General features: G+C 40.4%; 2 protein-coding genes across 7 annotated transcripts in view; one reads left to right on the top strand and one right to left on the bottom strand.

Moving 5' to 3' along the window:
• Positions 1–1686, bottom strand: part of Nme7 (NME/NM23 family member 7) — a 132820-nt gene extending 131134 nt beyond the window's left edge. For 3 of the 6 annotated variants that reach the window (XM_034512959.2, XM_076941514.1, XM_076941513.1), the window contains exons 1-2: positions 1541–1686; positions 1038–1228 (exon numbers count right to left, since the gene is read on the bottom strand). The gene's annotated coding sequence lies outside the window, so the exon portion shown is untranslated. The remainder of the gene's footprint in view (positions 1–1037; positions 1229–1540) is intronic. The other 3 variants (XM_076941512.1, XM_076941515.1, XM_076941516.1) reach the window with 1 other exon arrangement.
• A 68-nt stretch (positions 1687–1754) lies between these two features.
• Blzf1 (basic leucine zipper nuclear factor 1) lies at positions 1755–17486 on the top strand. The gene is made up of 7 exons (XM_034513594.2): positions 1755–2131; positions 2757–2830; positions 6581–7017; positions 9078–9277; positions 10521–10649; positions 13369–13588; positions 16224–17486. Exons 2-7 carry the CDS (start codon positions 2800–2802, stop codon positions 16407–16409), a joined length of 1203 nt encoding a protein of 400 aa, XP_034369485.1. The 5' UTR covers positions 1755–2131; positions 2757–2799; the 3' UTR covers positions 16410–17486.
• The last annotated feature ends 417 nt before the right edge of the window (positions 17487–17903 follow it).

Below are 17903 nucleotides of genomic sequence, written 5' to 3'. Positions count from 1 at the left end.
AGAAACAACTGCAAGGTGAGTCAGTCAAGATGACAGTCAGTAGCAGCAGCAGGCCAGTCTCAGTACCAGGAAACAAGACGTGAGGTGAAGGGGACACTGCAATGCTGTAATGTCCTACATATGACTAACAGAGCATCTTTAAATAGCCACAGGTTTAAAATGAAGTCACTTAGGCCGTTTGCAGAAGCAACGGAGGATACCTCTTCGGAAGTAAAGAATATTTCTAGAGAGTAATTCGCTGCTGCAGCATCAAAAAGGCAATATAAAAGCCTTGGAGAAAACTGCACCTCATCAACACCCATGGAAGTTACTATGGAAACTAAAAACAGCCAGAAAAGGACAACCAAAACCTGCATGCCCAGAATTCCACTCTTCATGCCCTAAGACCAAGTTTTGATTTTGATGAATCATGAGTCACAGTAAGAAATGTAGTTGCATAATAATCAGCATACACCACACACACACACACACAAGAACAGATCAAATGCTAACTAACTTCACGCCACAAATGGATACAATAGACGGGAGAAAGGGACATCAAGAGCAAAACAGATGAATGGTCACTTCTTTAAAGTAGAAATACGAGGCTACAGAATGGATGAAATCATTGATTATTTGGAATCCGATACTAAATGCATTGCCTCTTAGATTCTGTCAAGTGCCTAGAAAGGAGAAAAGAGGGAGGAGACAGGGTTTGTAAAGGTTTGTAATAGTCTCTACAGGAAAAAGGACCAGATTGGATAACAAAAAGGACAGTTGAGCATCTGTGAGAAAACCTGGAATGTGGAGATGTCTCTTGCTAAATCACAGCTATACCCATCTGAAGGCAACATCTTGCTACGTCCAGTTCACCACACACAAGTACTGCGATGACTACAGATGAGTTAACTAGAACTCTGCACTGGGGCAGTGGGTGCATTAAAATCATCGAAAGGCTTATGAAAATGCAAATTACCAAGCCCCATTCCTAGTCAGTCATAATTTATGGTGGTATTGGTGAATGCTAGAAGCTCTCCAAGCAATCCTGAAAGCCATACCTGCTAAAACACAGAGATCTGGAAAGTATGAAATGAACTAGAAGCTGAGCCAGCAGACATCTATTACCAGGCGGTCCTGGTAGGAGATGCAAGGCAGAACTCCACCGCTTGGGAGAACAGACTCCAGTATTCAGGGAGATTCAGATCCAGGTTAGTGTTGAGACAGCACCACGTCGATATGGGCCTGCAAGCTTGAAAAATGAAAAAGATGAACAATGCAAACTTAGAAACTGTTTATTCGAAATAACGTCTCATCGGGTTTTCTTCAATTCCAAATCACCCCCATTTACTTTCTGTTGCATTACTCTCTGGATAGAGGTCTTAGTGGCGCTAAAACGGAAATTAGGGTGCTGCAAGAAAAGGGTAGAGCAGAGAGAGATAGAAGGAACTGCTTCTAGCGAGATAAGGAGGTGAAGAAAGGCGGGATGCCTGATCGCCCAAAGACTTGGACGTTCAGTAACCAGGGTCTCGGAGGTTTTCGGAGAGCCTCCGGTAGCACTCACCATAGTTTGTGGATCTCAGCACAGGAAATAGGTATCTGTACACAGGAAGACAACACCACCACCAAAGATCCGGTTACTCTGGCAACGCAAGCCCCGCCTTCCTCCAGCCTCTGCCAGAGACTCCGCCTCGAAGCTGCTTCATCTCCATTGGCTGGGAGTAGTTAGGCCCCGCCCACTCACTCAAAGACCCACCCATTGCCTCATCTCCTGGGGCAACGCGTTCCAACGTGTTCACTTCCGTCTGGTTGGTAGTGACCCGGAAGTTTAAGCCTTTATACCGCTTGCTTTATATATCGGTACATTTTTTTAAAAAGTAGATATTTTCCACTTTTCGCTTTCTGAGTAGAGCCTGTATTTCTTTCATAGTAGATCCTGTATTTCTTTATTGTACACACAGCACGAAGTGTTGGTTGGTCCTTGTCCTTCAGAAGAGCATTCCGGAAATGAAACCCTGACTAATAGGAAGTGATTAGAGTGAGCGAGTAGCTAGGTGCCAGGAAGGCTTGGGCGGGTTGGCTTCCGAATGCCACAGGAGTTTACAAGTTAGCCGGCTGCTGAGTGAGTGAAGAGCCTGAGCGGTGAACATCAGAGGTAAATCCTGGAGTCGACCCGTGTGCCAGACGCGGTTGGAAGAGGGTAGTCTGGGTTGGACGTCGGCGGCCGTTGGTTTTGGATTTAAAGGTTGTTCTGGGAAGAGGCTTCTGACAGGGACAAACTTGGTCTCCTCTCCTTGGGAATGAGGCTGACAGTCTTAATGCTTCCACGCCCTCGCCTTTTAAACTTGGCACCCAGGCCTCCCCACACCTTCACCCGGTGTTTCTTAGACAAGGACACTGGCTATTCGGCATCACAAGGTCCCAGCTAAGTTTCTCACTTTTAAATCTCTGTTCGCTTTTGGATACAGTTTCAGGATGCATTCCCAGGGCAAGGATTTGTGATGTTCAGGAAGTTAGACCGTGTACTGAATCGTATATATCAGAGAACAGTCGGCTTTTAGGATGTGTGGTCACCTGTTCTACAGTCTAGACTCCAGAGAGCACTTAAACCTATGCCTGGTTTTCCAGTATGTAACAGGTATACATTAACCCCTGTCAAAAGGAATAATGAAGAACGTGGGTACCAAAGGCAGAGACAATTAAAACATACCTTTTAAAGTAGAAGCATTCACTGAATATATTGTCATTGCTTTGATTCTTTCATATGTATACATTTCTAGGTCCTCGGTGAAAGTCTTGGATTGTATTTTCATTACAGAAAAAATGACTACCCTTAAAAGTTTTGAAAACAAAGGTGAGTCTTTCTGTTTTGATAATAATTGGTTTGTTTGGGTTTTATGTTCGTTTGTTTGTTTTTCTGATTGGTTGCTTTTTTTTGTTTTGTTTTGAGGGGGGTTGTTTTGGGGGGTTTATTTTGGAGTGGGAGAGCGGGATTCAAAACAGGGTTTCTCTGTATAGCCCCAGCTGCCCTAGAACTCACTGGCCTTGAACTCAAAGAGATCCACCTTGATTATCTAGTAAGGCAGGTAATACAACTGTCTGTTTTATTTTTACTATAAAATGTAACTGTTGTTAGTGAAAAAAAGATGTTTGTGCTACATGGATCGAGAAAGAGAATACCTGCATTTGATGTTGTCACTTGTCTACATCCCTTAGCTGCCTCGGGAGAGCAATGTGATCTTTAGTAAAGCAACAGAACTTTCTCTCAAGCCTGTGAGTAGCACTGCCAGCACAGGAGGGGCGACCATCACTGCTAGGGCTCATCTCAAACCTAACACAGGCAGTTTCATTACAAAGTTAAAGCAGTAGACTTCTGTATTAAAAAATATAGCTATGCCAGGCGGTGTTGGCGCACGCCTTTAATCCCAGCACTTGGGAGGCAGAGGCAGGCGGATTTCTGAGTTCGAGACCAGCCTGGTCTACAGAGTGAGTTCCAGGACAGCCAGGGCTATACGGAGAAACCCTGTCTCAAAAAAACAAACAAATAAATAAATAAATAAATAAATAATATAGCTATGACAGTTTAGAAACAGATGGCCTGGGACATTTAAATAATAAGGATGGGTGAAAATGATTCTATGAGCAAATGAATTGGAAATGCTGGGTTGAATTGGTTATACAAGCATTTCTTAGTACTGTCAGGAAACCAGTATATACTGTGAAACACCAGAGGCTACGCATCATGCACAAGTGTGCACAGACATTTGACCAAGCAGTTGTTTATCCAGAGCCTATAGAGCAGAGGTTCTCAATATGTGGGTCATAACCCCACATATCAGATATTTGCATTTCATATATACATAACAGTAGCAAAATTATAGTTATGAAGTAGTAACACAATGTAGTGTTGGGGTCACCACAACCTGGGGACCTGTATAAAAGGGTCTCAGCATTTGGAAGGTCGAAAACCATTGGACTAGAGGAAAGGTCACCTTCATATGATTGTCTATAGCATATTTTTCTAATGTAATAGCTAAACTTTACCAAGTGATAATGGTGACACTGAAAAGAACACTAAAGTTGGGTCTTGTGGCACAGGCTTGTAATTCCAGCTACTTGGGAGGCTGAGACAGGAGGATCACAAGTTCATACTTGTTTGGGCTACAGAGTCAGTTCAAGGCTAGCATAGGCAACCTAGGGAGATCCTGTCTCAAAATGTAAAATGAGGGCTGGGATAAAGCTTTGTGCTAGACTGCTTGCTGTGCTTGGACCTAGCTTCATTCCCAGCTGCTGCCTCATGTATGGCAAAAGAATACTGTCTTAAAATTTACTGAGAGACATCCTCAGTTTGCCAGTTTATTGTTTAATTTGCATATGTTCCAGAGAGTCTGTCAGACTATAGCATAAAGGAGCTATGAATTAATGTTTTAATGTAGAAGGGAAAGCTGAGTTGTTTTAGAAGTTGTTTCCTAAAGGTTTAAATGAAGTTTAGGTATGTGTTCATAGAGTAATAAACTTATTAATTAAACATTTGCTTTTCTTCTTTATCCATGCACATTTTCTTAGCTGGTAAAATGAGCTTGTAAAAGTATCTGTAACTAAAGGAGCTTCCAGTAGTCCAGCCTGGAAGAGACTCAGATCATTCTGAAATACTATAGCACTTAGAGTATTCTCCAGCCCCAGGGATAGAAGGATGGTGAAGCCCGTCATGGGGCTAGGGTTGTACCACACCTAGTAGTGGAAACTTAGTATTATTTTGGATCATGAGTTTGATGCTCTGCCTTGCCCAGTCATGTGACTTAAAAGTACTTCTACTCACACATTTACACTGTCATTAATAAGGGAAATATTTGTTCAGTGATGGCCTCTAATCATGCTCTTTTCCTTCCAGAATCTAAAACAAACATTGGTAAATTGTGACCCTCAGACCACTTTAAAAAGTTTGCAATCAGTTTGATGATTATATACAGTGACTGAATCCATGTAAATCAGGTGTTACCTGAATAAAATAGATTCTGTTTTTCTTATTACCTACTTAACCAAAAATGGTTTTGTTTTCTCATGTAAGTGCCTAGAAACTTTCTTCAGTTTTACTTAATCATTCTAAAGCCTATAGTCTTCCCCCACCGGCCCTTACCAAGTTGTTCACCAGCCCCCGTGTAGAAAGTAGACTAATGACCTTGCTGGTTCTTCACCTTTCATCAGTCAAGGGAAAGCCAGGATGGAAAAGCCACAAACCTTCCATATGTTTTAACTGATCAGTCCATGATCACAGGTGAAAAGAAGGGAGTGATCAGGGATGCGTGTGGCTCCGTCAAGGATGGAGAACCAGGACTGGTGGTTTGCTTCGCTCAGTGTTATTCATAATTCCAGAGCTGGCGCCAGAGGTTTTTGTCTTCTCACTTGAAAGATGTAATTATTCATGACTGTGTCCTGAATTGCCTAGTACATATGTAATAAAGGGTTCTCTGTGTGTCACAGGGAAAAGGGGAATTATGAAAGGTAAGAAAATGCAAAGCCCCAGCTGTGCCTGCTCACCAGTACATTAGCAAGAGCTGGTGATTTACTTCTGGCAGCCATGAGTTCCTAGTAAAAAGGCCAGTTTAAATAAAGTTAAGAGTAAATTGGAATTAAAAGTTGGTATACTTCTTGACTGGAATTTTGTTTTGTTTGAAAAGAAGTATCTGTCAAGTACACATTTGTTTCTTTGCCTTCCAACAGACTTTGTGATTTGTCCTCAAATTTCTATTATTTGGAGTTCCTTTCTTTAATTTTTTTCTTTATAAAAGCATTATTTAAACTCCTAGGTCAACTATGTTATGACTTGCCTAGGAATCCATTTTGACTTAAGCTATAACTAAGTATCCCACCTGCTTCTTACTGGCCCAGCTCAGTGGGCTGGGACGGAGTTACTTTAGGGGTGATTATTTTTGTTTTTGTTAACTTATACTTAATACATAATTCTACACTCTTAAATACCAGAAGTAGACAACAAACCACAGATAAGATAAAATTAGACAAGCCTATTAAGAATATGAAAACTAGTCAACCATAGTGCTGTGTGAAAAGGCAGAGGCAGGAAGAATCCAGACTGAGGGTGTCAGGACTGCATGTCAGCTTTGTGGCCAGCTTCAATTACATAGTAAGGCCCTGTCTACACACACACACACACACACACACTTCTTTATTTTTAATCTATGAAATGAAAATGTCTTATATTCCAGTGACATCATTTTAACACTATCATAAGAAAAAGTCAGAATTTTACCAGGTGCCATAGTTGTTATAAGCCTCTTCCCAGCAGCCTGGCTGGTTTCTGTTTCTTTCAGGCAGCTGGTCTAATCTCCTCAGAGATCTTTGCAGCTAGGCTCCTTAGAGTGACTGTAGGCCTTCATTGTTTACTAGAGGAATGGAGGGGCCTAGTGAATCTTGTCATTTTCTGGGACTTCCTGGAGCTGTTTTGGGTTGTTTACTTCTGGCTTAAGGAGCTTCCCTGCAAGAGGGAGTATTTCAGTCTGGGAGGAAACTGGTACATGACAGGTAGTCTTGGTGGCTTTTTTACCATTTCTTTTGGCAATTGTCCTCCATTTAACATCCTTGTTAGGCATCCTTACTTCGACCCCAATCCGAGGAGCAGGAGATGGAATGGAAACGGAGGAGCCCACTAAGTCTGTTGAAGTCACCCATGGAGTCCAACCCGTAAATCAACATGTCATTCCAAGTCCACGTAAGAAAGTCCCCTCAGACAGCCCAGGTGTTCTTCAGCTGGGGAAGATTCTTAATGAAAGAACAGTGGAAGTTGAAGCTGTCAGAATATTTGTTCCCAAAGCTGCTATCACTCATGACATCCCCACCAAGAACACAAAGGTGAAGTCCTTAGGACATCACAGAGAAGAACTCCACAATCAGCCAGAGGCGCTCACAGACCCGAGGAAGGAACTCGCAGAGGTAAAGAAGGTTTTGGAAAAGCTCAAGAATTCTGAAAGGAGGCTACTTCAGGACAAAGAAGGCCTTTCAAATCAGCTCCGTGTACAGACAGAGGTGAGCGCAGCCCGCAGCTTCAGTGAGCTCTGTCTGATCGTTACCTCTGGGCCTTGTAATCCCATGCTAGCAAACCACATTTTCTCAGAAATGTCGTCTGTCATAGGTTGTCATTTCTCTAAATATTTCCTCTTCTAATTTTTCCTTCTGCCATAGGGCCTCTAGAAAGAGTTTATGATGGGAACGCATACTGTGAATGTGAGAGAAGTGGAGGTGCTAGGAGCTTTAGACATGACTGTCTCTCAGTTAGAAAAGTAGGTTACGTTTATAAACTGACTAAGTCAATCTTTGCCATCAACAGCTTAGCAGTCCTTGTTTTAAGAATTCATTCCTGATACTTGGGGGTGGGAAGTGAAATAAGTTACTGGGTCTTCATTAAAAATCAATAAGATTCTATAGTGTTCAGTTGTTACTTTAATCTTTGCAGCTTAAGAAAATTGCTTTAACCCTCCCTTGTTTCTGTTTAACCTTTACATCTTTGCATTGTTGTTGCTGTTGTTAGTGTGTGTTGGTGTTAATGTGTGCTGTATATGGAAGGTGAAGGGACTCTGGCCAGCTTGAGCATGGTGAACATGGCTCCAGCAGGCCTTGCCCTTCTCCTGCATTGCCTCTGCTTTGCTAAAAACTGTTAGATTACATTTCTAAAGCTAGACACTAAAGTCCCTCTCCTTATTTGAACATGTCCTCCTCCTGAGGCTGACTACCAAGGTCCAGCTATCAGTGCCCCCTTTGGCTTACCTAATTACTATGCCCAATCACAATTAAATACATCATGCTAGCATGGGGTTTGCCCATGTAACTTTATAAACCACCATTTTCTTATGTGCCACGTGTGTCTCCTCTCTACCCAGAGACAGTCCTTTGTCTCCCTCCAAGACAAATACTCAACTCCCTCTCCCTTGTTCCCTTCTTCTCCCTTGTCCCCTGTCTCCTGTCTTTGTCTCTTATTTCCTGCCCTTTGTCCTTCTGGGGCAAATAAATCTTTGTGCTGAGAACTTGGTCTTGGGGTCCTGAGCCTTACTTTTCCTAACAGAGGGAGTCATTCTTCTTCACAAGTGTGGAGGTCAGAAGAACTTGCATGGAACGCACTTGAGTTCAAGGGTTACACTCAGTTCAGGTTGACAGGCCTTCATAGTGAGCTCTACCCACTGAACCATCTCTGTAGCCCAAAAGTACATCTCTTTGCAAGAAGATTTTGTTTGTAACATAATGACTAGTGGTTCTTATCAAGGGAAACTTCATGAATTTAATGTTTTAATAGACTTCATTAATTTCTAAGTACAAAATAATATATACTTATTTGTAAACATTTTAGAAGATTCAGAAAGAAGAGACTAGGAAAATGGCTTAGTGGGTAAGAATGCTGACTGTCAAGTGTAGAGACCTGAGTTCAGATCTCCAACACCTATGTAAAAAGCCTGTCATAGCCAAACACACCTCTCCTGTCAGTTCGAGACTGTTGGGGTGGAGGCCTAGACAAGATTGCTAGTGCTTACTAGCCTCCAGCCTGCCTATGTTTCAGTGACGGACCCGGTCTCAAGAAAGTCAGGTATAGGGACACTGATGTCCTCTCTGGCCTCCACATGTGTGTGTACATACACACACACACACACACACACACACACACACACACACCATTTTTAAAAGATTAAAAAGAAAATTCAGAAAGATAATAAAAATGGTAACACCTATAATTACATTATCTAGATATAAGTACATAACTGCCCATATAAGTTCATCTTGTCTTAGTTATGGTATTTTTTTTCTTAATTTATTTCTTTTTGTTGAAAATAGATTTCTGTTTTGCATAATATATCCTAATTTCAGCTTCCCCTCCCTGTACTCCTCCCATCCTCCTCCCCTCCCTTTCGCATCTCTGTCCACCCCTTTTCTATCTTCTCATTAGAAAACAAACAAGCCTTTAAGGAATAAGAATAAAATATAAGACGAAAACTAGCACATTGGAATAGGATCTAAAGGACACAGAAATAAATTGTCATAAATTTGGCTACATTCAAATCTGTGACATTTCTTAAGCTTGGCTGTCTTCTTCATCCTAGATAAATCGTGAGTTAAAAAAGTTGCTCGTGGCTTCTGTTGGGGATGACCCGCAGTATCACTTTGAACGTCTAGCCCGAGAGAAGAACCAACTCATCTTAGAAAATGAAGCACTAGGTCGGAACACAGCCCAGCTTTCTGAACAGCTGGAACGGATGTCAATACAGTGTGATGTTTGGAGAAGTAAATTCCTTGCAAGCAGGTATTCTTCTGTTAGAAATAGTATCTTCTTCCCCATTGTTTTTCTGTCTGTTACCATTTTGATGCATAAAACAAAGTAATAGTGAAAATTTCTGACTTAAGATTGTCAGAGTGCCTCATACATTACTTGATGAGTAGCACTCCCCCTCTGGAGGGCCATGCAGTCCCCTAGAGAGGTGATACATGGTCCCCCTTTATTCTAGAATCACTCTTACTACAGGAGACAAAACACAGCTGTAAAATTAAATACCGAAATATTGTGGTCAGAAAAAGCAAAATAGACCTCACCCTCCCCTTTCTTCTCCTGCTCTCCTGTACCCTCCTCTCACTCCTCCCCCCTCCCTCCTACTAGAAAGAACCACCTGATTCCTACTTCCTAGGACAGTCTTCTCCACCCAGGGTGTCTGTGCTTTTAGCTCCTTTATCCGTGTAAAGAGCTTCTCAAGCTCCTTTCCCCACACATGAGAGAAAGCTGTGTCGTCTATGGACTATCTGATGAGGCAAATGTTGACTCATGCAAAAAGCCACAAAGCTGTAGAGTCCAGGCCTGAGCACGAAGCTCTGCTGTGTATTTTGGTTCCTCATCTGTTCATCCTCTCTCCACTCCACTCCACTTTTCACGGGCCTTAAAATTTGCCTCATCAAATACTTAAAAAGTATCTTCTGGAGAAAATAAAAAGCAGGGTGTAGAAAGTTTTGTGATAAATGTTTGCTTCTAGTAAACACATTCCATGTATTTATTTTTCACACACTCATGTTGAAATATGCTAAATTTATTTTTTTGAAAAATAAGAAACTTGTCTATATAAAAGGAGAATGAGCCTACTTAGCAGGGGGAAAGACTACTTTGTTTTATAGAAACTTTTCAGTATTTTGCTGAGAGGAAAATATAATTGAGTAGTAAGAAAAATCACCTATTTTTCTTTCCCTTTCTGTTTCTTATAGTTAGAAGTGGCCACTTAGTAATTGTAAACTGAAACATTTAGAGTAACATTGGTAAATTCAAGTTACTTTATAGAAAGTTAAGTACAGCTCTGTCATTTCAGAATATTTCCACTGCTCCTGCTTCATAAGTGCTGCATGTTAAAGTGTTCTCACTTAAAATGCTGGATTGTAAAACAGTCTGAGCGGGTTCAGTCTTGTCGTCAGCTTTGGAAACTTAACAATCACAAAAAAGCAGTAGATTAACTTCTGTGTGCTGTGTTACCATGGGAGAACTGGATATGAGTTTTCATCTTTTTCAGGGTTATGGCAGATGAATTAACAAACTTCAGGGTAGTTTTACAGCGTCAGAACCGAGATGCCCAGAGTGCTATACAAGATCTCCTGAGTGAACGAGAACAGTTTCGTCAGGAAATGATCTCTACCCAGAAGTAAGGCACTTGTTCTCATTTCCAAACTCCTCTCTTGTCTCCTGTGGGTTTTGCTATTATGAAAGGTTTTGTTTGAGTGAGTGTTTAAGTGTGGCCATATTTGTTAACATGCCGACTGTATATTGTAAGTCTCACTTTAAAATAGATGCTCTGAGAAGAAGAAACCCTAAAAACAGAAAGGATGAAGGATGGTGCTATATCCTACATTGCTAATAGGGAAAAGAATGATTACATCCTTAAGTGAGGGTGTTCTGCCTTTAAAAGCAGTTCCTGAGTGTGATTATGGTGGTTTGTCTAGTTTGTGTCTTAGTCATGACCATGGCAACTCTTATAAAGGAAACATTGAATTGAGGCTGGCTTACAGTCTCAGAGGTTTAGTCCATTATTGTCATTCAAGAATCATGGGAACATGCAGGCAGACATGGAGAAGGAGCTGAGAGTTCTACATCTTGATCCTCAGGCAGCAGGAGACTATGTGCCACACTGGCTGGGCATAGCTTGAGCTTCTAAGACAAAGCCCACATCCACAGTGACACACTTCCTCCAACAAGGCCTCCAGCAACCTCCTAATAGTGCCACTGTCTATGGACCAAGCATTCAAACACGAGTCTTTGGGGGCCATACCTATTCAGACCGCAACACCAAGTGACATACTTGTTTTTCCTATGGGAGAGCTTTTTGAAGTCTTTTTGTAGTATTAGAACATGTCTGCATATCTTTACATTCCAGTACTAACAAGCTTAAATCTTTAAAGATGATAATAATAATAAATAAATAAATGGGCAGTGTTCCTTAAAAGGACTTTGTATTTTTATGTAGCTGAATAATTAGCAATCAATTGTATGGGAAATTATAAGAATAAAGCATAATATATCAAAGTATGGACATTTTTTAGAAACAATTAAGGCAGTGCTTCAAGGGAAATGCTTGTTTGAGGGTGGCCATGATGGGGCATACCTATAATTCAGGACTTCGGAGGCTGAGGCTGAAGTACCTGAATTCCAGGCCAGTCTGGGCAATACAGTAAGATCATATCTTTAAGGAGATAAAAAGGGAAGTTTATTTGGGACATGAGAAAAGTCTCATTAGTAATTTAAGTCACTACATCAAGAAGTAAAAAAAACAACCAAACAAACAAATTCAACCCAAACTAAACAGAAGTGAGAAGGAATACTAATGATGATAGCTAAAACAATCTTTTGATGATCCTTTTTTAAAAAGATAACCTGAAGAAATGTCCAGCGTGAAGTGGCAGTTACAAAGCCTGCGTGGGTCTGTGCTGAGTCCTCATACACGCTGTGGTTGTTTAGTTTAGGGTTTTTGTGGAACTCCTAACAATGGGAGTGGAGGTGTCTCTGAGTCTTTTGCCTATTCTTGGGATCCCTTTCCTCCTACTGACTTGCCTCATTCTGCCTTGATAAAAGGGTTTGTGCTTAGTCTTACTGCATCTTATTATACTGTGTCTACTTGATGATACCACTGGGAGGCCTGGTGTTTTCTGAAGGGAAACAGAAGAGCAGTGGATCTGGGGGAGAGGGGAGGTGGTGGTGGGGAAACTAGGTAGAGAGGAGGTAGGGGAGGTTGTGGTTGGTATGCATTATATAAGAGAAGAAAAGATAAATAAGAGAAAAGAAAAAAAGAAATGCCTAACCAGTAAACTAAAGAAAGATGGCACCTGTTAAGTGTTAGGAATGAAAGCCTGCACACAATAGATTGAGTAGACATAGCAAAGACAGTAAGGGAATGTTATTGATACCTCTAGCCAATCAAGTCAATGATTTAGATAAGCTCCGTAAAGGCATTACTAAGTTTACTTAAGGGCAAGCATAGGAGGCTGGAGAGGTGGTGCAGCAGTTAAGAGTGCGTACTACACTTGCAGAGCATCTGAGGTTAGTTCTCAGCACCACACTAGACAGCTTAGCACTTGCAACTTCAGCTGCAGGAGATCTGATACCCTCTTCTAGCCTCTGTGGGCACCTACACACTCTCTCTCTCTCTCTCTCTCTCTCTCTCTCTCTCTCTCTCTCTCTCTCGCACACACACACACACACACACACACACACACACACACACTAATTTTAAAATAAAATAAAGCAATTAAACTTGTAGTTAAAAACCAACATGTGAAGGAAATTCTAGCCCAGATGGATCCACCAAATGCTAATAAACTTCTAAAGAAGAAAGAAACACAATTGTGCACAAATTCTTCTAGAGCATAGAAGGAAAGGGAATAATTTTCAGATCATTTTTGGGGCAAGCATTATAACAAACTAGAGACATAAGCAAAAACCTGTAGACTTTCTCTCTTTAATGAACATAGATAGAAAAATTCTTACTAGAATGTTAGCAAATCGAATTTAACAATACAGAAAATCATTTATACATAATGACCAAGCAGAGTTAACTACAGATAATGGAGATGGACTTAACATTCAGACATCAACAAGTGCTAAAACTCTGAAATACACTAGTATCTGTAATTTCTATACCAATATATGATTACACTAAACTATACTGCTTGATTCATGGTTTTCAGGTAACAACGTAGTAGATTAACAAGTATCTTCTGTCCTATAACCTATGTGACCAGATGTCCTGAACTTTGAAATATGAGCAAAGATGTTAAATGACTTCTGAAATATGTTGCTCACTTATTTTCTCTTACTGGTTCTTATATTTTGTCTTTTTATCAGTGTCCATTCATGTGTGTTCTGTGCAGGTTTTTGGAAGAACTCTTGGTCTCCTTACAGTGGGGGAGAGAGCAGACATACTCCCCGAACACACAGCCCCACAGCACAACAGACCTAGCACTCACCAACCACGAGCTGGCAGAAGCAATACATGCTCATCTGTTGGGGAATGTTGGCATTAGCCATCAAAAGAAGATTCCAGCAACAGTAGAATTCTGCAGTACCCCAGCTGAGAAAATGGCAGAAAAGGTAACATTTTTCTCTTCCATGCACTGTGGAACGTGTTCTCTGAGCTGCAAGATTTTATTCACCTCTTACTGAAAACTATGTGTTATGCTTGGCATTCAGAGTTTTGAAATGAAGATCTTGAATTTGTTTTCTGTGTTAATAAGCTTGTGGTCCTAGAGAAAATTCCTCCTCTGACTCTTAAATTTCCAAATGTCACTAGTCTATTCTAAGGAGAAAAATATAATAGTTTTAAAAGAAATTAGCTATCAGATCATTTTTTATTCATTTTCTTATAAAAGTATTCTGTAGGAATTTTATCTTAGTAAATTATAGGTCACATCAGAAGTGATCTAAGATTATTTAATTTCTACATATAGATGGGAGAGACACTGAGTACTACAGAACCAAATAGACCGAGTACTTATTGCCCTCGCAGAACTCAGGCCTGTGTAGGCGACCTGTCACACTGTCACATACCAAGTTTACCTCCATTAAGACCTCCGTACCCAACTCCCGTACTCCATAAGCCTGTTATTAACTAGAACTCTTCTGCTATTAAGTGTTAACTACTGCTCTGTGTGACCTGTGACCACAGGCTCGTCTTAGCTCGCTCTCATTCATCATGGTTACTTTTCTGTGTTTCCCCATTGGCCACATCATTAGTGTAATTCCTTTGAGCTGCACATCTTTTCCCCTGTCTGATTAGCTTGCTTTCCTGGCTTCTCTTTTTCTCTGTCTTTGCTAGTTATCATTCCTAAGTACCTGTCCCCATATCCTTCTCCCAGCTACCCAGAATCCAAAGTTTATGTCAGTTTAACTATTTCTTTTCTTGTGGTACTTCTTAGATTACTACTTCCTGTTCAGCATATGACTTTGATTCCTAATTCATATACATTTCTCTCCCAGGAAAAAGTATCCCTTACTTAGCTTTTATATTATTATTTTGTAATTCTCCCTCTAAAATTACTTAAAGGCTGGAGAATATGTCTTACTATGTTTCTTCATGAGCTAGTATAATGTTGCACATAGTAGGTGCTCAGCTACTTACTAAAAGGGTCAGAACCTAAAAAGTAAACTACTCAAAGCTTGTTTGTTCTTTCCTACTATGTCTTTGTTGGGAAGTTACACCATGATGTACTCAGTTATCGTCAGTATCTTTGAGGGTGGTTGGCTTTTTCCCTCTTCAACAAACACTTCTCTGCCTTGGTTTCTGTGACTGACCTCCACTTCCGTGTCTTCTCTGCTCTCTGCCTCATTGTGCAATATTGGGTGTGCTTCAGACCTGGTCTAGACCTACTTGTTCTTCTGCTGCCTTACTCATCACACTCCCTCACGGAACAAGACTGACAGCCTCTTCTCATGCGTACTTCACGACCTTCCAGCCTGATTCCTTCAGGAGCTGATCTTTCAGAGATAAATGCAACAACTTAGTCTCTGCTCTTCCTCCATCTGCTTTAATGCCACCTATTTCCATCCTCCATGCTGGGTCGCAGGATCTCCGCAAGGCTTAAAACCCTTCCCCGTCATTTTCAGGCTAAAATTTAAAAGGCTTTCTGCCATATCTCAGTCTCCCACAGAATTCCCTTAGCATTTTATTTTTTACTTTAAACACTCATAACATCATAGCATATGCCATACTTGGAAACCATTCTTTTCCCCTCAAAGTTTACAAGAAACATTACTTTCTGTCTTTGCTTGTCATCCAACATTTAACTAAGGTCCATAAAAATAAAAGGTCTGAACGCTGAATTTTAAAAGTATAGTTAGCAAATGGAAGTCCTAAAGTAGTATGGTAGCTTTTACATAAGGCCAAGATGTTTTAAACAGGAGCTAGGGCGGCTTGGATATGCTGTTAACTTCGAAGAGGGAACAGTCTGCAGAGAGTGTGAGGCCAGGGAGGAAGCCTGGGAGCACTGTTGAGTAGTGCGACTGTAGGAAAGGGAGCCAGAGCCTGCCCTTCCCTGCTGCTTCTGTCAGAGGAGCTCACCAGTCGCAGTACCTGCCACCTTCAAAACATGACGCTGCTAACATGATTAGTTTGAGAATCTGAACTTGAGAAATAAGAGATGGAAACCAAAAGGTTCTTCTTGTCCTGTTGTTCAACTCAAGGCCTCCCCTCCTGCTTTGAGTCTCAGTAGAGGAAACAGGAGAAGCCAGGACCAAGGAAGAAATGAGAGAACAAAGTATTGTGAACATAGTTGTTAGCATAAAATATTATCTATAATTGAAAAAGAGAGAAATGAAGGGCCATCTATTTTACCATAAATAACAGCATTTCTACAGAAGAATGGTGGTCTAATCATTGTAAACAATTGAATGAAACGGAGGAGACAGGCAGGGAGTGCTTTTTGGCTAAAACTGAAAAATTGATATCATATGATGTAGAATTGATAAAACTTAATTTTTCTGGTTTTTTTCCTTGTATAGATATCTATAAAAGAGTATTAGTTTATAATTACTAAATTATAATGTTATAACTAGGCATCATTGCTAAAATAGCATTTTGGAAAAAAGGGTAAATTCAAATTCATTCAGATATTTTTTTATGCCAGCTCCATAGAACTCCATGAAACTATAGGTAGTGACGTACTGGTGAAACTCAAGGCCTTCACAGCACGTGCTGCGTCCACCTGATGTGACCTCTCATTTGTCTTAGGTTCTGCGGATTTTGGATCCAGTTGCCTGTACAGAAAGCTCTCCAGACAACCCATTTGCTGAATCTTCACCAACCACATTACTCACTACAAAGAAAAATATTGGACGTTTCCATCCCTATACGAGATATGAAAATATCACTTTCAATTGCTGCAATCACTGCCGGGGAGAGCTCATTGCTCTTTAGTGTGTAGTCTGTTGAGGCATGCTTAGTACCCCACAATCATTATTTGGGAGCCCGGATTATTAAGATGCTAGAAATAAAATCAATTCATCTTTATATAATACATACCCATAAAACTATTTCATATACTGGATTCCAGATTATTTTTCTTAACAAATATCTCAGGGTAAGAAAGTGAAGCTTTGTAGATATATTTAAAGTACAAAATACTTCCCAGTACATAGTATTTATGCTAAAAACAAAAAAGATTTTATAACTTTCTTTAGGCCCTATTATTATTCTGTGTTATATATTTTATATAAACTATGAACAGGTTTCATTATGGTGCATAAAACAAAAGCAGGCAAACTACAGCCATGCGTTGTAAAGAGATGTGGTCATGTCCATCCTTTACCACTGTCTAGGCTGCTTGACTGTACAGCAGCAGAGTCTAGTGTGGCTAGCAAAGTCCATCCCTTTATAGAGCAAGTCTTCTAGTGTAGCTGGGGAACAGGAAAAAGGGAGTTACAGTCCCTTTATGGTCACATTGTAGGTATACAGGAGGCCTTCAGAATCACTGAGGTAAAGGGGTAATCTTTCTAAACAATATATTATAAAAATAAAAAAGTATTTTAGAGCTACAGCAAATACTTCAACAAGTGTTTCATGCTGTTTGGTTTTGACAGGGTGTTCTGTCTTTGCACGGTTACAGTTTGACAAAGGAAACAGATTCATAAGTACCAACTCATGTTGGTGTGTTCAGAACAACGGGAGAACTAGTTTGCTAATAGAATGAAAGAAAATGATCTTCTAGGGGAAAAATGTAATCCATCAATTTATATATATTATTAAATATATTGTTGTATAGCATATCATAAGATGCTCATTTATTTACCTTTAAATATTCACAAAAATCTTCATTTAATAAAATACCAAATTTTACAAATTAGTTGGAACAGTGCCTACCAGAGAAATCTTCAAAAGGCAGATCTGGTCAGATCAAAGTGGACTTCAGTGTGAGAACCTACTGCTTTTGTCTGATTCATCTGAGCCATCTTTATAGCTTTCATTGGCAATAAAGTTCCTATTTCTTTGTGGTCATTCCCTTTTCCTTTCAGAATAACATACTTTGGCTTCAGTCTTCATGGGGCTTTTACTGATTATGCTGGTTTGTTGCCTTTTCCCTTCTTAGAAATGGAAGTTTTCATGACATGGAATTTGACTATGATTTCTTGTGTATAACAACAAAAGCACAAGAAGTGAAAACATGGATTTCACCTAAATTTAAAACCTTTATGGTTTGAGGTACACAGCAGCTCTAAGAATGGGAGAAAAAAATGAGTAAATTATACATCTGAGAAATGGCCAGAAGACACAAAGAACTGCAATTCAACAACCAAAAAACCTACCCAGTTAGAAGTGGGCAGAGGCTGAAGAGATACCTCCGTCTATAGAATACTGCCCATAACATGAGACCCCAAGCCCAGCTCTCCAAGCACTCACAGAAAACACTGCGTG

Source organism: Arvicanthis niloticus, chromosome 10 (assembly GCF_011762505.2).
Source record: "Arvicanthis niloticus isolate mArvNil1 chromosome 10, mArvNil1.pat.X, whole genome shotgun sequence".
In the NCBI taxonomy this organism is placed as follows: Eukaryota; Metazoa; Chordata; class Mammalia; order Rodentia; family Muridae; genus Arvicanthis; species Arvicanthis niloticus.
Note: the sequence above shows the minus strand (reverse complement) of the source record. Positions and strands in the feature narration are given on the sequence as shown.